Source organism: Zosterops lateralis (genome assembly GCF_965231275.1).
Source record: "Zosterops lateralis genome assembly, chromosome: 9".
NCBI lineage: Eukaryota > Metazoa > Chordata > Aves > Passeriformes > Zosteropidae > Zosterops > Zosterops lateralis.
The window spans coordinates 1,479,575-1,503,443 of NC_139769.1; the positions used below are offsets into that span (position 1 = coordinate 1,479,575).

A 23,869-nucleotide genomic window follows, 5' to 3' on the forward strand; every position below is an offset into this window, starting at 1 on the left:
AAGCAGATTTGTGGTGTGAGGTCTTGGTGTATTCCATATTCATCAGTACAAGGTTTCGAATTGGCTTGGGTGTATAAATGCCCTAAAAAGTCATGCAAGTTTTGTACATTATTGAGGCTGAAATTGTGAATGTGTGGCTGAAATCAACTGGGAAAAAAACCCAACCAAAAACCCCAAAAAACAAAACAAAACAACCAAACCAAACAAAAAACCAACCAACCAACCAACCAACAACAACAACAACAACAACAAAAAAAAAAAAAAAAAAAAAAACACAAAAACAAAAAAAAAAAAAAAAACCCACACCAAAACAACCCTGCACTGAATTTCAGCAGGATTTGTATCTAAAAAAACTTTTGATCAAAAAAAGTAAAAATGAAAAAGGCAAAATCCAATAAGCCGCCAAATCAATGGTTAGAGGATTTTTAAAAGCATTGTAATAAATATAACACATTCTACAAATGTATTTTAGAAGCATTTCAAAGGCCTTGATGATGGTGATAATGCACATGATGATGTGTTTGTACATCACAAATACAATGAGATTGTGCCACTCCCAAGGTCCCCTCACCACCACCGAGGGGCTGCAGCTGCCTGGGTCACCCCCAAAGAAGTGATTTCTAAAGTTATTTAAGTGATAATTACCTACTAACAAGGTAATACTTCCGTTATTTACGCTTTTGACTTAATAATAATTACTTAAGGCCTGCAGTACAGACTTTTTTACCTAATTACAAAAAACTACTTAAACTTGTGGGGAAAAAAAAAGTTTAAAAAATTCAGACAACACCTAAAACTCTTTATCTTACATGTATTACTATACACTAAAATCTTAAATCTGAGTTTTTCACCCTATAAAATTACACGATGCTATTTAAACTACACACTCACAACCCTTATACTATTAATCTTAAAAACCTATTCTAAAGTCTTACATCAAATGTAATATTTAATTAAAAGTTAGCACTTTTTAACACAAAAAGCTTAAAATTTCCAACCTCTAGAGTTCCAACAAGGAAGGCACCCACCAGATAAAGGCTTTCAATAACCTGGGCTGGATTGGTGGTTTATCCTGTGTAGCTGAATGTGGGCTCATCAATGAAATTAGAGTTTGTTTGGTTTTTTTTTCCAGAAAAACTCAGGGTTTTGGCTCTGTGACCTCTCCAAAACTCATCTCTGCTGATGTTACAACAGCCCTGCTCCTCCTGCCTCACCTGCCTGAGGATGCCATCTGTGTGTCCTCAGCTCCCAGTAATGCCTCAGGATTTGGCTTTTATGTTTTTCAGATCCTGCTGAAAAATATACACTGGTTTTTTTTATACACTGCTTTTTCATACACTGCTTTTTCATACACTGCGTTAGTGCACAGCTCTAGAACTCCACGGCCTGTCTGCTGATGTTCTCCTATTTTATTCAGACAAAACAATTCCTCTCTAATCCTGAAACTCAAGGACACCTCTCTGCCTCAGGCCCTGAGAGATGTGAACAACAGCGGAATTGGGAGGGCAAACTGAGAGTCAATGATTTCATCACCTAAAGCTGCACTTGGGAGGATTAACCCCTGCTATGTGAATGGAACAGATTTATAACTGTAATAAAAAAATCACGACCATCATCCATCTTGGGTGTAGCCCCCTCGGAGACTTTTGACTGCCCAGGGTGTATTTATTGAAAGCCTTAAATAAATACTGAAGGCCAACAAACACTCAATTTTATTCTCTTCATTCTCCTAGCCTGTTTTAGGTAGGCACTCCAAGGTATCAGGAGATTCCCTTCCTACCCGGGAAAAGGGACCTTGGGTATCTCCCAGGGCAGATGGAGCCTGAAGAATTCAGCAAGACAGAGGGAATGCTCAGGAGTCCAGCACAGCCAGGGCTGCAGGAGGCAGCTGGCCACGGGGAGTGAAGGTTGGCACTTCAAGGCATCAGTAGATGCCCTTCCTGACCAGGAAAAGGGACTCTGGGTATCTCCTGGGGGAGATGGAGCCTCGGGAATGCAGCAGGACAGAGGGAAGGCTCAGGACTCTGCACACTCAGGGCATCAGATGGAGCCTTGGGAATGCAGCAGGACAGAGGGAATGCTCAGGAGTCCAGCACAGCCAGGGCTGCAGGAGGCAGCTGGCCCCGGGGAGTGAAGGTAGGCACTCCAAGGTATCAGTAGATGCCTTTCCTGCCCAGGAAAAGGTATTTCCCAGGGCAGATGGAGCCTCGGGAATGCAGCAGGACAGAGGGAAGGCTCAGGATTCCCACACACTCAGGGCTGCAGGAGGCAGCTGGCCCCAGGGAGTGAAGGTTGGCACTCCAAGGTATCAGTAGATGCCTTTCCTGCCAGGGAAAAGGGATTCTGGGTATCTCCTGGGGGAGATGGAGTCTTGGGAATGCAGCAGGACAGAGGGAATGGTCAGGACTCTGCACACTCAGGGCATCAGATGGAGGAGCCTCGGGAATGCAGCAGGACACAGGGAAGGCTCAGGACTCTGCACACTCAGGGCATCAGATGGAGGAGCCTCCGGAATGCAGCAGGACAGAGGGAAAGCTCAGGACTCTGCACACTTAGGGCAGATGGAGCCTCGGGAATACAGCAGGACACAGGGAAGGCTCAGGACTCTGCACACTCAGGGCTGCAGGAGGCAGCTGGCCCGGGGAGTGACAGGCTCCTGATGGCAGCAGCACGTGGAGCATCTTCATGTGACATCCACAGGTGGGGAGGAGGGGAAAAAAACCAGTTTTTATCCGTTGCTATGGAGCCGTGATTAGCTTGTGCGTCTTCAGAGCCTGCCGAGGAGAAATGAAGGCTATTTTCTTATATAGATGTCATGAAATCAATCCTGGCGGAATTTGGGGAGTCAAAGGCTAAGCAGGTTTGCCTGGATGCCTCCTGTCACTCGATACACAAATAAATCTACCCAGGGGACCTGAAACAAGTGTCACTTGTCAGCCAGAGCGGGTCACAAAAATGACTTTTTAGCCTCGTTCGGAGCTGTTTGTGCACCCAGCAACACAACAAACGTGTGTCCAATAAAACACGCCAGTTACCTTCACTAAAAACGAGCCTTAGAAAACGAAGCAAAAAAAAAACCCAACCACCCTTATTGCAAAGGGGTGACTTCAGAAGAAACTTTTTTTTCCCCCTTATTCTCTCCAAACGCTAAAAGCAAACCTGATGTTCTTCTTTTAAAATGTGTCTGCCTCTAGCTCTTTGGCACAGGTTCTCTGCTGGGAGGGCCGGCAATCTATTTAATGACTGCATTGACGTCAATAGCATAACTGAAATACTTACTAAGATGCATGAGTCCAACTTTCGGGGGGTGTGTTCGGAGCCTGCCGGGCACAACACGCGGAACGGATTCCCCTGCAGGAATGAACTCCCCCCAAAGAGCCTCGGGATGGGGAAAGAGCCTCAGGATGCCCTTGGAGCTGCCTCAGCCCCTCTCAGAAATTCGCTCTTTTTAATGTGACGAGACACAAGAATCGCTTCATCTTAGGCTTAGGTCATTAAGCTCATAATCTACTTGATTTCTTACACGGTTTTTGTTAGTTTCTGAATAATCTGCATCATATCTGCGCTGCATCCCTTAAAAATAATATCTGTAGGTGCTACCAAGGCTCCGTTTGTTGCAGGCAGGCAGTGACTGTGTGGCTCAGCTGCTCAGGAACTCGTGGTTCCTCTGCGCTCCTGTAAAAGCCCAAAGCACCCACAACCGTTTGACTTTTGCAGTCGCTCTCTCCAAATCAAAAGGTCAAATCTTCAGCTGAACTCCCAGCAAAGAAAGAGAATTTCAAAATGAATCCTCTCCCTCCTCTGTGTGTGTGCCCAGAGCCGTCCTGCATGTGCCAGGCAGAGGAGGATGGTGCAAGAGCAGCAGCTCCCTGATAATTATTTGGGATTTGGAGATATTTGTAACCCAGAGCTCACTTGGATGCACAAGGTTCTTTCATTCCTATACAAAAACTTTGGGGCTCTCTGCAGCACGAGTGTTATCCAGTCTTTGTTTATGCTTTACACAAAGGTTCGTGCACGAGTCTCTGTGTGTGTCCTACACCCACAGGAAAAATGAAAGAGTACGAGTTTGGAGGTCGTGTAAAGGCATGTGAGAAGTGCACACAAACGTGCCGAGGTACAGGAAGGCAGAGCTGAGGCACAAGCAAGAAAAACACCGACCCTTCCTTCCCATCCCCAGAGAGGAATTTGAACAAAGCTTTAATCTCCTGAGCCCTGAAATGCTGTGGGTGACATCTCCCAAAGGGCTGCACCCCCCGAGCCTGGGGCTGTGGCACAGCAGCAATATTGTGTCACCAATTGTGATGAGAACTGTCATTAGTGAGTGCTGAGAGTATCCAAGGGGACCTTGAGAAGAGTCCCTGCAAACCCCGCAGGTTTTGCAGGTTTTTTTCTGGGAAAAATTAGATGCTGTTTGAGCCATAACTCTGTGCTTGGCTCCTGTCACCACTGGTGACATTAAATGTGGCAGTGGATCCAACAGGAATGGGGAAACACTGTCCACCCCAGGATTGATGATGGACTGGGAAAAGCTTGTACCAAATTTGTGGCTTTGACTGACGGTGGCAGCCAGTGAAAGGTGGTTTAATTCAGAGGGAATAAGAGTCACTGAGGGGAATAAATATGGAAGAAGGAGCAAAAGTGAGCAGGAAAAGCCAGACTTGTTGCTGGTTAAAGGTGTTATTGGTTGAATCACTGGGTAGGAACTGCAGACCTTTCACTGGGGCCAGGGGAGGGGAGAGCTGGATGGAGAAGGGAAGGCGCCGATGGATTCCTGAGCCCAAGGTGGCACAAAGGTCATGGAGAGTAACTGTGGCAGAGGCCACACTCAGCAGGAACAAAGGGGGACAGGAGAAAGAACCCTCAGGAGAAAGAACCCTCAGGGACACTGTGTGACAACGTGTCTGCCATTGTTTCTATAACCCAGAGGTGGCTGAGCAGCACAGTCCTGCCCTGGCCCTGCACAGCTGCTGGGGATGTCACACACCACGCAGGAACCCCACAGCATTCCCATCATCCTGCCCAGCTAATTAAGGACTGATGGACTTTTTTATTTTTTTGCTATGGCTTTGTGTTTCCATGTTATGGTTTCTCGGTTAATTCATAAAAGCGATTCTATGCGTTCCTGTGAGCTGCAGTTATAACAAAATAACAGGAAAAATCTGCCAGGTTTACTTCAGCTGATACCAAGGACAAAACACAGGATGTTCAATCCATATTCCCCTTCCTTCTCTGGCTGTGCTTGCAAGGTTAAGAAAGCTCTGAAACCCACGGTGACACCAGCAGTGCCTCTCAAAGCCCTTTGTCCCAGGAAAAACCCGGCCAAAAGTTTTCCTACTTATAAAGAAAATGAAAGCAAAAAAGAGTTTCCTCATTTCACCACAGCTCAATTATTCCACCACCACGGGCCTGGGTCCTCAGTGATGCAACACCAGCAGCAGATTTGGCTGTTGTTGCTTGGAAAATCCTGGAATATTCCAGCTGGAGTAAATAGCTGGCAGTGTATTCCTTGCAGTGCAAATGCTGGATGCAATTTGCCTCCCTCCAGGGTTGTTTTATTAACACAGCCTCGTTTGCTTTAAAGCCTGAGTTCTGTATTTCTCAGAACAGGATATAAATCACCCCATTAGTGACAAATCAAAGGAGACATCCACAAGATGCTCACAGTGATGTCAGCGGGTTGTGGTAAAGCCATGAATCAATGGGTGACTTTGGAGGGTTAAAATCAAACTCCAAACTTCAACAGATCTCATGAATCCAAACCCAGTTCGTTCCAAATGCTGCCTTTTATCTAGAGAGATGTGAAGCAGCCTGGTCCCAATCAAAACACCACTGCTTCCTTCTGCAAAACCTTCAGGAAAAACACTCTGCATCCTCTCCACCGCTGGCACAGAACTGGAAGGGTTCTGATAGGAAAATCTCTCCTGTTCATAATTTCCAAGCAGAAGCCGTCAAATGGGGGAAAAAAAGGTGCAAACACTGAAAAAAAAATTCCTTAAAAGTCTCAGTTCTTGCTCAATTAAATGGAAACTTCCTTAGAAAGTCAAGGGTTGTGATTGTTTTCTGCTGCCTGGAAAGGAATTGTGTGTGACAGTGGCTGTGGAGAGGCAGAGGAAGGCAATGGCCTGGATTTAACCAAGAAGCCCAGGATTTTCTACCAATATTGGCTGGTTTCATGTAGGAAATCACACAATTTCCTATTAACCTCAAAAATGCATCTCCTTCTTACCTACAAAGTGTCACCATTTACTGAAGCTCTAATGATCCAACTCTCTTTTTATAATTTTATTCACCTAAAAGCAGTTAAGATTCGTTGTTAAAAACCTATTTATTTGAAGGGCCACAAATCCAACCTTTACAAGGTAACACAAAATTTGCTCTACAGTTCTTTGTGTCAAACACTTCATTCCTAAAGGAATTTTCATGTATTCCCAGCATTAGAAGCTTGGATCAGCTAAAAAGTTCCAAGTGTCCTACAGCTCTTGTTGGAAATAATGTAGAAAAATATCCCCAAAGTGTTAAAAAGTTGAGAGCATTTTTTTTCCATGGAAAGTGTTAAGAAAATGAACCTAAAAAATTCCTGGAAGGGCATTCTCTCCTCGTTATTAGATTGTCTAAATTACATAAACAGGTCTATGGAAAGCCTAGGAAATTTTCCATGATTTTTTTTTTTTTTTTTTTTTTTCACACAGGCATAAATTCAAACCTCGTTAGACCCAGCTTTAAATCAGGTGATGAGTTGCATTCCTGCTGGCTGTGACAGAAAGAGAAGGAGTTTAAGATTGTGCTGTCCAGTTTTATTTTTGCATCAGAGGTTTCCATCTCCCATTAACAAGTTTGGAGGAACCTAATCTGGAAGTGTGCAGGACTCTGCGTGTCCCCTGAGAATAAATAACACACAGCAGGAGAGGAAATGATAGTTATCCAGGCTTCACACGCTGTGAAAATTAAGCTTTATTAAGTCCCTCCAAGCATGTAATTATTGGAAAGGCTGAGATTAAACCTTACAAATGGGCACTGCTCCAAATCTTATCTCCTTCTCTCTGGAGTAACCTTTGAATTAGTGCAAGTAGGGCCAGCTCTGATCCTGAGTGAGGTTCTGTAGACCCTCAGCTTGGCTAAATTCAGATGTCAAAGCAAATAAACCTGTCCTAAGTAATCTAATTCTGTTGCTCAGCCTCGTCTTTCCCCTGCTCTGCTCAGCAGCCTTTGAGTGCTGCCCACCCCACCTTGCCCTGACACCCCTTCCCAGCAAAAAGCCAAGGAAGTTTCACCCAGGAAAGGTTTGAGTACACAGATCACATGGAAACAAACTGAAATCAACAGAATTTAAAGAAGAAAAAAAAAAAAAGACCCAGCTGTGTCTGAGCCTGTTCAAGGCTCGTGGGCTGGGGCTTGTCCAGGCCTGTGCACACAGGGACTCACAACAACAGCAGCCACTGTGGCCGTGACTATCAAACCAAAATCATGTTCATCTCCTGTGTTAATACACCAGCAGAAACCCCAAACCAAACGATTAAAATAACAATATTTGCAGCCTGATAGTTCTCCCTTATGGCTTTTGCAGGAGGAAGGCAGAACTGCACCGGGGAAGGGGGCAGAGAAGCAGCTGTGAGCAGAGCTGGGTGATAAATGTTGTGTGTACAGCCCATCCCCAAAGCCCAAACGTACCTTGCAGGTTCACTCGGGAGACAGGTGGCTGACTCGTGGCTGGAGATCTCCTAAGAGGGATAAAGAATTCTCTGTCAGGAGGTGGGATTTTATCTTTCTAAACCCTACCAGCTCCCTCAGTTAAAAATCCTTGTCCGTTCTCCCCCCAAAAAACCCCAAACACTTCACAAAGATTTGCTGAGCAGTATTTGTTAGGAAAAGCCAGAGATGGCTGCTCCCTGCCTGTTCCACGAGCTGGAAATGAGGGGAAATGTGCCACCATCCCACTGGTGCTGCCTTTGCAACTTTGGGCTCAAAATAAGCCTGAAGGCAGCAAGGGCCAGGCTCTGGTGGCTCCCCCACAGTCAGGACCTTTTCCCATAAAGCTTTTCCCTACAGAGTCTGGAATGGACCCTGAAGTGATGTCAAACTGCTGCAAGGCAATGCCACAGGTAAGGTCAGAAATGTGCCTTTAAACCCTGCAGGTAACACTGGAATTGCTCCTGAAGGGAGGAAGAGGATGCTCCAGTCACTATTATTTAGCTCTGAAACAGATGGAGGACACTTTTTGGACTCTGAGCAACAATTTCAGCAGCAATTGAAATTGAAATTGGAATTTCAATCCAATTCCTGGATTTTGGAGAGACCAAAAGCTATTTGAAAAAAAAAAAAAAATTGGTTCAAGTCAAGCCAACAGGGTCTGACTGGAAAAAGGTGCAGATTCTCTCCCAATGTCAACACAGCTCCCTGTGAGACTTGCCAAACAAAACTGTTAATTTTTCAAGCTGAAACCATCATCAGAGACTTGTTTTTTAAAGTAGTTATAAAGAGTTGACACCAAAATCAAGACACTTCAGTTTGGATTGACTGCAGCACTTCAGGCTGACCAAAAATGAAACTTTGGGCTTCTGCTTCCCTAAGAAGTTTCGGATCCATTTTAACTGAAGCCAGATTTCCCCACACTCTGCCTTCGCCAACCTCCTTCCTAACCCCAAATTTCGGAGTCAGCCACTGAACTGCACCATCCATTATTCGCCAGCTCTCCTTTGAAGCTCGAATCAAAGCAGGCAGAGCGGCTCAATTGTGCTGCAATTGTAGCTCCGGGGAGTTCTTCAGAAGTGCTCCGGGAAGGCCTCGCTGCCCAGGTGAGGATCTGGAGCACAATTCCAGCCCTGCGACCCGCCGGGCTCCTCGGCAGGAGCCTCCCCGGCATCCCAGGGCTGTTCTGGCAGGATGTGCAGGCTCCCTGAAGGGTTCAGCACAGGGCACACACAGCGTTGGGTGCTCAATTCCCTGCAAATGTGCCCCGACCTGCCTCTGCTGAGCCTTTGAAAAAGCCAAATCTCGAAATCTCTGAAAAACAGAAACTCCCCGAGAGGGACAGCACGGCACGGCTGCAGCAGCAGCAGTGCCAGAAGCGAGGGATCCGAGCTGCAGGGATCTCCTGAGCCTGAGCTGCACAGACATGCCTTTGGGGGAGGTGGGGAGGGATGAGCCGCTCTTCCATACGGTATTCCCCTCTCTACAGCCGGCACCGCTCCCGCCAGCCTCAAATCCGCCTGGCCAGCCCGTTTTCCAGGCGGGGATTGATCGGAGCGGTGAGTTTTGTCCTTTTCTCCCGCTGCCCGCTCCTCCCCTCCTGCCGCGGGGCAATACACGGGGCAGGCTCCGGATGCTTCCCGACCGCGGCCTGGGCTGCAATTGCCAAACTCCAGAGCCATTAATCATCCCCTCCTCTTTTCCAATCAGGAAACTGCCTCAAGAACCCTGACGTTAAAGTGCAAAAAAATATGACTGCTAGTTGTTGTGTTTGTTTTTTTTTTCCTTCCAGGCCTTAACATTCATATTTTCCAGCAAATATGTGGGACAGCATCCTCTTTTTCCTCGCTTGGGCCAGGAGGGGTGGAGGAGGAGGGAAAAACAGGAGAGGAGGGGTTAATGAAAAGCTGAGGTTCTCATGATCCCCAGAGCCGAAGATTAAGTAAAATATCACATATCATGAGACATATGATAAAACCATGAGCTGGCAGCATGGCTGTAATTCAGCAGAGTTCTTTGGAAACTGTGCAGGAAGCTCCATGGCACCTGGAAGCACATTCTGCCATGGGTTGGGATGTTTGGCACAGGATGGTTTAAAAATTTAATGACTTTTACTTTGGCCAGGCAAAGGACTTTATACCTCAATCAAATCTGGGAATGTTTTCCAAAGAACACTGTAAGATGCCTGTGTGTCCTACAGGTTACACCCTCACTTCCTTCCGCCCCTGTCCAATTTCAGATTCCTCATTAGGAACTGCCAAAATGCCTGAGCTTTCCAAAAAAGCAAAGCTTAAAAAAAAAAAAAGGAATATTTAAACCATCTGGTTTTTTTATTAATGTCCATCTTGGAATGCAGCAGTTCCTTCCCATCAAAATTTGCCAACGGGAATCAACAGGAGGAAAAAAACCTCACACCTGGATAAAATGCTGGACTTTATAAAGCCCAGAAAATAAAGATTGTGAGCTCGTGGTGGGCACCAGGTGATGCCACTCACACCTGGAGTGGAGTGAGCCCCTGGTGTCCCACTGGGGACATCCCTGCACCTCATCCTTCCCTGGGAGCAAGCAGCAGTCCCAAGGTGGGATCAGTAGGATGGGTGGGTGCACACCAGACCTCGCCAGGAATGGATGATGTTGGTTTGAGGCTGAACAGCTCTCCTGAGGCCAAGCAGGCCAGAGGATGAGGATGACTGGCTCAGTATAAATAGCCAGGGGGAAACGGTGGTTCCGGACAAAGGCACAAAAAGGAGTTTGTTTGGTTTCTCCTGTTGAGCAGGTAGAAAAAACAACATCCTCCTCCTGAGTGCATCACCTTCCTCATTCAGAGCAATCAGTGTCAAAGGAAGTGATGTGGGATTCAGTTCCCTGTGCAGCCTCCTCACAGCTGAGCTGCAGGATGCTGTGTCTGGGAAATCCTTGTTATTCCCAGAGCCCCAAGCTGGGGGTGCCATCTGCCCTTTGGCCATGAACAATTCACCTGAAATTGGCTCAGCTGGGTGGAGCCTGTGCTGATAAAACACCAATTTTGGGGGTTTGACCCCTCTATGGGTCAATTAAGAGTTGGACTTGATTCTGCTGGATCCCTTCCGGCTCGGATAATCCTTGGGATTGTTATTGCTCTGTGAAGGAGTGGTGGAAATGCAGGGCAGGACCATGGCTTGACTGAACAGAGATGATGCCTCTGCTCCAAGCTGGGCACGTATGGAATGCTTGGGATAGCCAAGGTGGCAAGGTGACAAAGACCATGGAATTGTTTAGGTTGACAGAGACCTCTGGGATCACCAAATCCAACCCAGCAGTGCCAAGGCTGCCAGTGCCCCACGTCCCCAAGTGCCAAATCCCTCCAGGGATGGGGACTCAGCACTGCCCCGGGCAGCTGTGCCAGGGCTGGGCAGCCCTTTCTATGAAGAAACTCTTCCTGATATTCAATAAACCACCTCTGGCCCAGCCTGGGGTTGTTCCCTCTCCTCCTGTCCCTGTTCCCTGGGAGCAGATCCCAAATCCCCCCCGGCTGTCCCCTCCTGGCAGGGACTTGTGCAGAGCCACAAGGTCCCCCCTGAGCCTCCTTTTCTCCAGGCTCAGCCCCTTCCCAGCTCCCTCAGCCCCTCCTGGGGCTCCAGACCCTTCCCCAGCTCCCTCAGCCCCTCCTGGGGCTCCAGACCCTTCCCCAGCTCCCTCAGCCCCTCCTGGGGCTCCAGACCCTTCCCCAGCTCCCTCAGCCCCTCCTGGGGCTCCAGACCCTTCCCCAGATTTGCTTCCTTCTCACTCTCCAACCCCTCAATGTTGGGGGTTTTTTTTGTGGTGTGAGGCCCCAAACTTCCCGCACGATTCATGGTGGACATTGCACAAGACAAAACACATCATTTGCTCCTCAGGGAGGACTTGAGGAATGAGGGGATGAGAGGATGAAGGGATGAGGGGATGAGGGATGAGGGATAAGAGGATGAGGGAATGAGAGCATGAGGGCTGAGAGAGTGAGGGATGAGGGGACCAGAGGATGATGGAATGAGGGATGAGGGAATTAGGGATGAGGAATGAGGGAGTGAGGGTTGAGGGGACCAGAGGATAAGGGAATGAGGGATGAGGGAATGAGGGAATGGGGGAATGAGGGGAGGGAGGCTGTGAGGGGACCAGAGAATGAGGGAATGAGGGAATGAGGGAATGCGGGATGAGGGAATGAGAAGATGAGGAGATGAGGGAATGAGGGGATGAGGGAATAAGGGGACGAGAGAATGAGGGATGAGGGAATGAGGGAATGAGGGGAAGGAAGCCATGAGGGGAGCAGAGGATGAGAGAATGACGGAATGTGGGATGAGGGAGTGAGGGATGAGGGGACCAGAGGATGAGGGAATTAGGGATGAGGGAATGAGGAATGAGGGAACGAGGGGATGAGAGATGTGAGGGATGTGAGGGATGTGAGGGAACGAGGGGCGGGAGGCCGTGAGGGAGGGGAGAGGGCGCCCCCTGGCGTGGCGCGCAGACCGCGGCGGGGCCGTGCGGCCATGGCGGACCCTGAGGGCACCGCTGGCCCTGCCCGGCCCCGCCGCCCCTGCTCGGTCCCCGCCGCCCCTGCTCGGTCCCCGCTACCCCTGCCCGGTCCTCTTGTGAACTAAACGAGCTTAAAAATCCAGGCTTACTTGTTGGAGGTGCCGTGTAAATTGGTGAGAAGCGTGAAGTTGTTCCTTACGCTTCTTAGGCTGGCCAGCACCTGAGGGAGGCAAAACCGCAAAGTGTCACCTTCTTTCTCTGCTTTAACGCTTTAGAAAAATTATTTTAGAGGCCAACATGCCACCAACTCACCTGGGCGAAAGGTGTGACAATCAGGTCGTCGCCATGCCTAAGGAAAAATGGAATAAAATGTATAAATTTCTGTACAGATTTATCTTTGAGCGAAATTCACCTCAGGGAACGAGCGGTTTTCCTGAGGGGGGTTTCCCTCACCAACAAACCCACGCAGCATTTAGTTAACACGGCATAAAAAACGTGTTTCTCATGGAAAAGGTCACTGTGTGTATCCAAAACAACTAGGCTGGAGCGAGCATTTTGGGCTGGGAACGCCAGGCAATAAAAGGCAGGAAATTCAAAAGTTGAGGCTCACGCTCGCGCCGCGGCGGAAAAAAACCAACCGTGGTGTGGTGCGGGGAAAGGTCACCTCTGAATTTCCTGGCTTTTGTTGATCTCTGTCGCAGTCTTTAACCTTGTTCAGACGCCGGGTTTTGTCTGGCTGTTTCCATCGTGGAAGGCTCGAGCAGGAGTCGCGAGCAAAACACACCATTGCCAGAAATGGAGGAGGGTTCTTTTTGTTTGGTTGGTTTTTTGTGGTATTAGTTACGGTATTGGTGCCTGTATGGAATATTCTGTATGATTTACCTAACTGAGAGATGGCAGGGTGAAAAATCATTGAAAGGTTTGGGTTGGGAGGGAGCTTAAAGCCCATCCAGTCCCACTATATCCACCATTGGATATCTTCCAGTGCTCCAGGTGGATCCAAACCCCATCCAGCCTGGCCTTGGGCACTGCCAGGGATCCAGGGGCAGCCACAGCAAAGCTGGGAATTCTATTCCAGGGCCTCCTCACCCTCCCAGCCAGGAATTCCTTCCCAATATCCATCTAAATCTACTCACTTTCAGCTTAAATCCATTCCCCAAAGAGGAATTCTCCCCACTGTGCTACCACAAAGATCATCCCCTTGTCCTCACACAGTCTAAATTTAATTAAAATTGTCTCCACACTGATGGAGACTCACTCCCAAGTGCTAACAGAGCCTTGATGCCCACAGTGGATGGACACTTCAGCAGCAGACAGTCTTGAATTTGGGGGAAATGATGGGATTCCCCCACCCCAGCACACTGCTGGGAATTGCTACAACCCACCGCTTACGCCAAACACTATTTGCATAATTTGGAGTGTTTCCTTCAATAAATATTTACTCAGTTTTAAAGTCACAGCAGGGATATTTTCTTGCAGAATTCTCATGGATCTGGCCAATATTCAGATTTCCATTCCGTGACAAAACTTTCGCAACAGTTCGACTTTGTTTAACGAGGCCTTTTTTCATAGCTTAATGGCCACTTTGAAACTTTAAAATGTGCCTTTCAAAATAAAGGGCTGGGAATCCAGGGCACTCTGTGGGTATTGATTGTCTCAAGCTCAGCCATCTCTCTGGGCTCATTTTCCACTCGGTTATAGGAAACAGCCCCCAAAACAGGATGGGGAGCAGCAATACTGTAAAGAAAAGTACAGCACAACTTCTCTGTCTCTCCAGAATACAGCTTTGAAAACTCTTCTGCTAAATTCTGGAGAAAATGGGAATATCTGAAGGATGGGATTGGGAGAGGATGTTGGATCAGGACAAGTTTTGTGCATTCCAGCTATGAAATTCTCCAGTACCACCCATAACAGAACTCTGAGGATTAGAGCAGCACAGAAAACTCTTAGAGAATGTAAAATACTGAGAATTTTACTCGGTAAAACACTGAGGTGAATGGATGCTTACTGTTCACTGGGCAGGGAGGAGTTCCTGGACATGGTCTTTGGTGAGAGGTCATAGTCGCTGTCGGATCTGTAGAGGAAGGACTCCCGGCGCTGGCTGTGGCCCGGGAATGTGGTGTGCAGGACGAGTCCCGACGAGGAGCTGGCCTGCGGGTCCAGCGGGCTGCGCCCCGGGGACGGGCCATTCTCCACATCGAAGCTGCCAACGAAACACAGAGCGAGTGTCACCCTCTGCCACAAGAGGGCCCGCAGTGTCACCTCAGAGCGGCTGTCACCGTGTCACCGGCCTGCGGGCACCGCAGCTCCTCTCGCTGACACCTTTCTGTGTGTGTGTGTGCAAGGAGGACTGTAGGATTTTCCGTGGATGGGCAGGGACAAGGAACTTTGCAGAGCTGAGATGTTCTAGAGACACGTGGCTTTATTATTACAAGGGTGGTGGGTAAAGAGGGCTTTGCCTTCAGCCACCAGCCTGGGCTGGAGCAAAGCCCTAAAGAGAGAATGGGGAGAGAGAGATAGAAGGGAGAGTAGGGGGAAAAAGGGGAGACGCAAGAGGGCAGAGGGGCAGAGCAAGAGAGGAGCAAGAGGAGAGCACGATCACCTTGTTACAATACATTCTATCTCTTTTTGTGTTGAGTATTCTAATTTACAGTGACCAACCCGTGCAAGATACAAAACCTACAAACTTTGCATGCAGCCTATAAGAACTACTACATTACCATGTAATTTTATATTCTAAACTCTAAAAACTCCTTTTCTTATGTACTTATTCCCTAATACCTTAGCAGAGTAGAAAGGCAACACTCTTAAGTCTTTTATTTTCCTTTCAACCCATCTTCAGCTCATCACTGTCTTCCTGCCTAGCATGGCTACATCTCAAAACTGGCTTTCATTCCTATTTCGCTCACAAGTTTTACATCTGCGGTATTTCTTACCATACAATCATATCCATAAGTCCTTCCTGTTCCATCTTTCCCAACATAGGACCATCAACATTTACCCTGCAGGCTCCTGTCCTGACTGCCCCTGCTCGTGCTTCCTTCAGCGTGAATTTCTCACAGCTCAGCACAGCTCTCAGCACCAGCACACAGCAGCTGAAGTGGGCAGGGATGGATTAGAGATGATGGAGAATCCATCCCTGGGAGGGTGGGGAGGCCCTGGCACAGGGTGCCTGGAGAAGCTGTGGCTGCCCCTGGATCCCTGGCAGTGTCCAAGGCCAGGTTGGAGCATCCTGGGACAGTGGAAGGTGTCCCTGCCCATAGGATGGAATGGGATGGACTTTAAGGTCCCTCCCAGCCCAAACCATTCCAGAATTCCATGGTTCTAAACACCCTACTCCACCCTCAAGGCCTTTTGCACAAGCCCTGGGGTTCAATTTGCCAAACCTCACTCCTTGTGGGCACAACAGGGCCTAAAGACACCTCAATGTGACAACGCTCTCCAGCCCAGCCCTGTCCCCATCTGCTCTGGAGCCAAACTTTTGAAATCCTGCAAGAATTGCAAGCACTTGGCAGCTGTGGGAGCTGGATGGCCAAACCATGTTTTAGCCATTCAAGGTATCAGTTGAGTGAATTTTAAACAGCTCTGCTGCAAAAAAAAAGGAGACTGTTTAAAAACTAAAAAAAAAAAAAAAAAAAGCATTAAACTTTTTGTCACCTTTTCCATTTTACACCCACTTTCTTGTGGTTTCATAACTTGGCTGCTGCAACCCGTGGCTGAAGTCACCGTGGCCACTCTAGGAAGTGACACCCCTCGTAAACACTGAAAATGAGAGTTGGCCTCCTGTGCCTGGGCACTTGGGCCTGATAGAAACACCAGATGTGTGACCATGGCCCAGAAAGCCAAGGGTGGCACAGCCACGCTCAGGAGGAATTTCCTTGCCTTTGGAAGTCAGGGTTTGTCTCCTGGCAGTAGGAGCTGAGCGCTTGCTCCAACACCTCATCCCACACTGGATGCTGTCCCACCAGGAGACCAGGCTGTGGTCCCTGCCACGCCTTTCTCCATCCCTCCACTCTTTAATCCAGAAGATTCCCTGAGCACAGCGGCAGAGAAGACCCCAGCTCTCCCTCCTCTCTGCAGAGAGAGCTTTAAGCACAGCAGGGGTAGCACACAAAGTATTAATGCCTGAATTTCGTGAGTTTCCAGATTTCTACATCACTGGGATGAGCTGGACACATCCAGGCTGCCTTGGTGAGAAGCTTGGCACAGGCAATGCCCAGCTGGGAATACTGTGGCTGCTCCTGCTGCCTGTTTCCCCTGCTCCCTGTCCCAGCACCTGGAATGCTGCCGTAGGGACCACGTGCTTCACCCAACTAAAAAGTGTTTTTATTCCTTTCCTCAAGTCCAACGTGCAGCCACGCCAGGGCTCCTCAGGCTCTTTTTCCTTGGCCTTGATCCAGCGCTCAGCAACCCGTGTGCTCAGCCAGAAAATTCCCCAAAAAGTGACTGATCCCAGAGTTTGGAGTTACCTCTGCCAGGAGTAAACAGGCACCCCAGAAGTACAAGATCCTCAAAGCACAGGAATAACTCTGCTGTCACTGCTTTTTAATAGTTACAAGAACTGGAATATGGAAAAACATTCCCCTCGGATGATCCACTGTTAGGAAAATGTGACCTGAGATACACAGAGCAAGAGTTCAACCTTGTGTTTGTCACCAGTTGCTCCTGGTTTGCACAACAGCCACCAGGAACTGTGTCCTGGTGCCAAAAATATCACCCAAACAAACGTTTGCTGGAATTGCAATGGGACTGTAAAGTTGCCTTCTCAGGGATGCATTTCCCACTATTTTTTTCTATTGGAAGTTAACTGCCGAGCTCTGCTGGAAAAATTTCATCACTGTGTTCAGAACAATGCACAGCCTGTGGGGGTCCTCTCCAAAGTTTGCACACCCCACAGGCTTTGTCCAAGTGGAAAAAAACCTGCATTTACTTACTTAAAAATAAGGATGGTGGAGTACAAAGTACAAACCCCCCCCAAAATTTCCTTTCCAGTTTATCCTCAAGTAACAACACTCACAGTGAGACACCCCATTTGTCATATAAATTGCATTATCTAAACATAAGGGCCAGATATTTGATATCTAAGGTCTCTATAAATCCTTCCACAGTCCATAGGACATCTCTCTAGGAGCTGCCAGCATTCCCTGCCTGCCTCCAACCTGTGTTATCAGATCTATTTACCAACATTTCCCAGCGCTGGACAGACACTCTCGGGGTGACTGTGTGTCCAGAGGCCACCAAAGGATTCCAGGGAATTGAGTCCTGCCAGAGTCAGAGGCTCCAGAGGAGGAAAGGGGACAGCAGCACCAGCAGAGCTGCCCAAGGACGTGATGGAGTCTCCATTCCTAGAGGGATTTCCAGCCGTGTAAATGTGGCACTCGAGGACATGGTCAATGCTGGGAATGGGTGGATTTGATACTCTTGGAGATCTTTTCCAAGTGGATGGAAATGAGACGGGCCTTATCCCAGGCAGTGCTGTCTCTCAGCAGTGCAGAGCTGGAAGGAAGGAGGCCTTTCCCTGGATTTCTGTGGGATGGCTGGACGATGGAGGAGGCGCAGGGAGGGCGGAGGGGGGAGCAGGAGCTGCACTGAGCTCAGCACAGGCCGCGGGGCAGCTGCAGCTCCATTCCTTTATCCCTCTGCATCCCGAAATCCAGGATCTGAGTGAAGCCAGACAGAAGGAGACAGCAGGTGGCAGGAGTTAGCTGCGAGCGGGCACCGGCCCCGGACCTGTGCAAAGCTGTGCCTGAGCCACGGTAATGAGCAGACAACGGCGAGCCAGGAGAAATCATTGTAAAACACAGCCAGGCTCCGTGAGTCACTGCAAACAAAGAGAATTCATAACAGCAACCCCCAGCTGCTCAAATGCTGCAGCGTTACTGTAACAGCCACAGGATCAGAGAATCTCCTGAGCTGGAAGCGACTCACAGGGATCATTGATCCAGCCCCTGGCCCTGCACAGACACCCGACATTCCCACCCTGGGCATCCCTGGCAGCGCTGTCCAAACCCTCCTGGAGCTGCTCTGGCGGCCTCGGGGCTGGGCCCATTCCCTGGGCAGTGCCCAGCACTCTGTGGGGGAAGAACCTTTCCCCAAACCCAACCTAAACCTCCCCTGGCACAGCTGCAGCCCTTCCCTGGTCCTGTCCCTGATCACAGGCAGAATAAATTGGTGCCTGCCCCTCCACTGCTACAGACCCTGGTGAGTCTCCCCTCAGTCTCCTCCAAGAGGAATAAGCCCTCAGCCATTCCTCGTATTTCCACTCCAGATCCCTCACCAGCCTCAGGAATCGATGTCCTTGGATTAGCATTGCCCACCAGTAGTCTTGGAATGTGGCAAAATTTGGCAAAGGGATTGAGAAACAGGAATGCGCCATGATCTGGATGTAATTCAGAGTCATTCGAGTAGTCATTGCCAGTCAAGTGGTTTCCATGAGAGCCACACAGCCCCACAGTATGAAACACAAACACATTTCAGCCCAGCAGACCAGGCAGGCTCAGGGATTTTTGGTTATGTTGGGAATTTACACTTTTCCTGAGCACTGACTCTCCAAGAAGGTTCACCATCTGCTTTGCCTTCCCAGAGTCATTCCTGAGGACATTACTTCCCATCTCCTAATTACAGCACCACCTTTATCATATCAAATGTTTCCAAAATATTTCCAGAGGTTTGGGCAGACTTTGTTAATTATAAAGCTCCTTTTTGTGATTTGTGAATCCCACCAAGACATCCCTCAGGTTTCTTAAAACCATAAACAAGGAAAAATTTGTTGATTCCACTGCCTGGCTGCTCTCTAATGCTGTGCACCTGTTTCCCATTACTGAACAGCTTGCTGCTTTTCCTAAATAATCTTCCATGTGGAAAGGGCTGTGCTTGAAACCATCAGCACTTAATGGCCCAGGATGGGACACAGAGCAGAGCACAGCCCTGGCAGGGACACAGGGCTCCCTGGGGTGACAGCTCCCAGCTCCACAGCCATTACTGACCTTCTTCCCCTCCCAACCTTCTCCCACTTAGGGAAAACATTGTTACTCTTAGGAACCTCTTAGGAGTTCAAATCTCTCTGCTGGGTTTGTCCCTCTTGAGGCTCCTGACTTTTTTATCCAGGTGAGGCCCCACCTGCAGAGCTGCCCCAGCCCTGGAGTCCAACAGCAGCAGGACCTGGAGCTGCTGGAGAGTCCAGAGGAATCCACGGAGCTGCTGCAGGGCTGGAGCCCCTCTGGAGCCAGGCTGGGAGAGCTGGGGGGGCTCACCTGGAGAGGAGAAGCTCCAGGGAGAGCTCAGAGCCCCTGGCAGGGCCTGAAGGGGTTCCAGGAGAGCTGGAGAGGGACTGGGGACAAGGGATGGAGGGACAGGACACAGGGAATGGCTTCCCAGAGGGCAGGGATGGGTGGGAGTTTGGGAAGGAATTCTTGGCTGGGACAGTGGGGAGAGGCTGGGATGGAATTCCCAAATTTGCTGTGGCTGCCCCTGGATCCCTGGCAGTGCCCAAGGTCAGGCTGGATGGGGCTTGTAGCAGCCTGGGACAGAGGAATTGTCCCTGTCATGGCAGGGGTGCAGTGGGATGATTTCTAAGGTCCCAGGGAAGCCAAACTGGTCTGTGGTTCCATGATCCCACAGTCCCCAGAGCTCCGTGTCCCCACACCAAGCCTGCAGCCCCTGCAGCCCCTGCAGCCCCTCCCAGCACTGTCACAGCTGCCTGGCACAGAACCCGGCAGCACTGACTGAAGTGTTTGTACCAGGAGCTGTCAGCTGCTGCTAAACACATCATTAAGCTTCTGCATGTATCCAAAAGCAAAAATATGTGTTTACTTGACTTTGTCTTCTCTGAAAAAAGAAGTTCAAGGCCAGGTCGGACTGGGCTGCTGGGAGGTCCCTGCTCTTGGCTAAGAGTGGCACTGGCTGATCATTAAGGTCCCTTTCAATCCAAACCATTCTGTGATTTTAATTCACTTTCTGTTTCTGTTCTGCTCAATGGGTACAACCGAGGCAGAATAACCCGAGACTCTGCCCTGCTCACACCTGGAGCTCAAAACAGATCCGAGAGCTGCAGCTGCTCCCTCTGCAACCCAAATCCACCTCCAGCAGAGCTCTGAGATAAAGGTGAGTCTCCAGAGCCCTCCCAGCTCTCAGAACTCATCCAGCAGCACCCTGGGGAGGCTCCTGGTTTGCACAGCAAATGTCAGGGATTGGATCCAGCACCGTGCCAGGTTGGAGCAGCCACCAGGAGATGGTTGGAAAAGTACAGCAGGAGGTAAAAATGAGTTTGGATTCTCTCTTAGCATGAAGGGTTCCAAAAATCTTAATCCTTTTCATGTTTACTACAGATAAGCAGCTCGACATTATCCTGTAACAAGTGAACATCATGGGGTTAAGTCCCCCAGAGAAGGAATCCTGAGTGCTAAAATCTGGTTGTTATTTTTCCAAATTTACATCCTGGGCCATTTTATCCTCTTCCAATGGTTCTCTGCCATTAATCTTTGGAAAATGCAAGGCACAGTCAAACACAGCAGACACCCCACCTCTGTTTTTACTTCCAGAGCTTGGAAAGACATATGGATGTGAGCGTGATCATTCCCAACATGAGCAGCAATGCCATTTCCTAAGGGCTTTTTCCTCCTGAAAACATTCCAGCTAACAACTGCTGGAGCAGTTGCTTCCCCTCCTACCCAGCTAAGGTAGAACAAAGCATGACTGGCACAGGCTGCCCAGAGAAGCTGTGGCTGTCCCTGGATCCCTGGAAATGTCCAAGGCCATGCTTGGAGCAGCCTGGGATAGTGCAAGGTGTCCCTGTCCATGCTCAAGATGATCCTGAAGGTCCCTCCCAGTCCAGAATGTCCCAGGATTCTGAGAGCTGACAGCTCTGCTCACCCTCCAGGTGTTTCTGCCCAGCCCCCTCCAGCCACCCACAGCTCACCAGGACCAAACCTCCAGCACGAGCTGTGCTTTTGCTGCATGGAAGAACCCAGCTGAGTCTCCCCAGGGGGAAAGCTGCCACTTTTCCCTGCTGGGAAGTGCAGGAATGGCTGGCAGCCAGGAGGACAGGTGGCACAGGGACAGCACGGTGCTCCAGACACGGGATTTTGGCAGCACCTGCTCTGTGACACGCTGCTGTCCCACGGCACAGATGTTTCCATTGGAGCCACAGGGCTCTGCTTATCCCAGCCTGGCCTGGCTGCTCTGTCTGTTCAGTGTCATTTCAGCTTTTCCAGCTTTCCCAGCTCCAGCCAAGCCCTGTAGCGTTTCTCAGACTGTCTCTCCCAATCCACAGCACACGGATGTTGTTGTGGAGGAAGCAGCCTGGCTCCTGTGACAGGGACACTGGTGTCTCCTGGTGGCGCTCCAGGACACCCTCCAGCCCTTCTGCCTCTGGACAAGCCTTGATCTCTTCCCAGAACCAGCGAGGGGCGGGATAATTCCACACAGCAAAGTAGGAACACAGTGTCCAGCCCTACCTTTTCCCCACTGGGATATTACCGGCAACAGAAGGGGAATTCAGTTCTATATTCCATCTTTTATTGATGCACCTTCAAGTATCTCCTACCCCTCTTAAGTGCAATCTGCACTTAACTCCCTTCCCAAGCCTTCAGCAGGGGTCTCAAGGGTCTCATGCACAAACGACCTGTGCTTCCAGCACACAGCAAAGCATTCCTGGATCTGCACAGAGCCAGAGCATCAGGAGGCTGCTGGCCAGAGCCAGGCTTTATTCCATCCTGCCCTTAAACACAGATCCTGGCAGGACTCCAGAGGCACTTTTGCCTTTTCAGGCAGGGGGGAAGAAGCTCTGAGCTGCCTCATTCCATCCGGCCCCACTTCACAGAGCTCCTCTCATCTGCTGTCAGCCACACTGGAGACAGGAACAAAGTGACAACTTACAGACACCACAGAGTTTCCATTTCACCTGGGCTGAACAGGCAGCCTTTGAGGTGGAAGATTTACACATTTCCTGCACTAATGTTTGAAATTCCCCCCAGCCCTTCCACGGTATCCAAAAGTCCAGCAATGGGTGCATGGAAAACTGCTGTGCTCAGAAATGCATCCAGCCTTTCCACTTGATTCATGGAATAATTATTTGACCTGGTTTTTGGATTTATCTCCATAATTGGGATCCGTGGAGCCTGTCAGTAAAAAGACAGTGAAATGTCCTAAGATGGTATTCAGATAATTTAATCCTTTGGAGACTTGGCCTTTAACAATAATTAATCCAGTTGGGTACATTTCAGCAACATTTTCTTTGCTTCACATCTCTCAAATGCCTGCACTCTCCATCCTTCCTATCCACAGGAAAGGACACTGTGATAGCAAATGTCAGAGCCCATGGATGTGATTCCAAGGGCAATTTTAGAGCTCTCATTGATCATTTTGGGACCAGCAGAAGCTCAATGCGAAAGTTACCTCATCCAAATCATGAGCATCTGCCACCTGCTGCTGTCTGTGGGGAAGAGATGGAAGATGGAAAATTGTGGCCCTTTGGCACAAAGTGTTTGCTCTGTCTGAAGGCTTTGGCATATGGATCACAGGGATGGTTGGGAATGTCCCACCACAGAGGGACAGGCAAAGGCCACCAAAGGAAACCAGAGCTTTGTGCTAAAGGACAACGCTGGTGTAAAAACAAGAGGGGATAAAATGGACAGGAATAAAGTGAGGCTGGAAATCAGAGGGAAATCTGTGCCTCGAGAGCAGCCCGAGCACTGAACAGCTTTCCTGTGGGAGTGATGGGGGTAAACACCAACTTGATGTTATTCCTGGTGGGATTAATAGTGTAACTCACAAAACATTGCTCCAGGGAGACCCTAAAGGCCCTTCCAGGGCCTAAAGGAGCTCCAGGAGAGCGGGAGAGACACTTGGGATAAGGAATGACAGGAGGAGGGGAATGGCTTCCAGTGACAAACCTTAGATGGGATATTGGGCAGGAATTGTTCCCTGGGAGGGAGGGGAGGGGCTGGGATGGAATTCCCAGATTTGTTGTGGCTGCCCCTGGATCCCTGGCAGTGCCCAAGGCCAGGCTGGACATTGGGGTTTGGAGCACCCTGGGACAGTGGAAGTCCCTGCCCATGAGAGCTTTAAGATCCTTTCCAATGCAAACCATTCCCTGATTCCACAATTCTGTGAAATGCCCAGCCCAGCTCGGCGCAGGCAGAGCCAGGGAACACAAAGCCTGCCAGCCCAGACAGTATTTCCATAAATTTGCATTTTTCCTAAGGCCAGTGAGGCGGAAGGGACAGCTCTGCCTCCCCTCCTCCTCCTCCGGCTGCAAAACAAAACGGGGGAAAAGAGGGACAAGTTAAACCCCAGATTTTCATTTTCTGCCGTTAAATCACACGGCCTGCAAAGAGCTTTAATCACTCGGGACAGCAAACTGGATTTAGCAGGAAGAAAAGCTTCTCCAATGTGAAGTCAGAGGTGATGAGCAGCAACAACAAAACCTTTAAAAGGAATGATTGTGAGGCCAGAAATCCAGGCAGGGCAGAAATCCTGCAGCACATTTCATGTGGTTTGTGCCACATGGTGGGGTCAGGCAGCAAATCAAAACCTCTTGGGGTGATTTCACTGATGTGAAAACAGATAGAGAGCACTGCTGGCACCCCAAATATCATTTAATAACATTGTTAATGTTCCTTAGACCTGCAAATCTTCTCCAGACCTGCTCCAGGGCTCATTTTGATCTTCCTTAATTAATGATCCTTTAGAA

At 49.2% G+C, this 23,869-nt stretch overlaps 1 protein-coding gene across 1 annotated transcript in view; it reads right to left on the reverse strand.

The window, feature by feature from the left end:
- Window positions 1–23,869, reverse strand: part of PDE4B (phosphodiesterase 4B) — a gene marked incomplete at its 5' end in the record, with an annotated part of 162,638 nt that overhangs the window by 49,480 nt on the left and 89,289 nt on the right. The window contains 4 exons of the mRNA XM_083867568.1: window positions 7,672–7,721; window positions 12,327–12,397; window positions 12,490–12,526; window positions 14,186–14,380. Of these exons, the coding sequence (XP_083723694.1) occupies window positions 7,672–7,721; window positions 12,327–12,397; window positions 12,490–12,526; window positions 14,186–14,380 (353 nt within the window). The remainder of the gene's footprint in view (window positions 1–7,671; window positions 7,722–12,326; window positions 12,398–12,489; window positions 12,527–14,185; window positions 14,381–23,869) is intronic.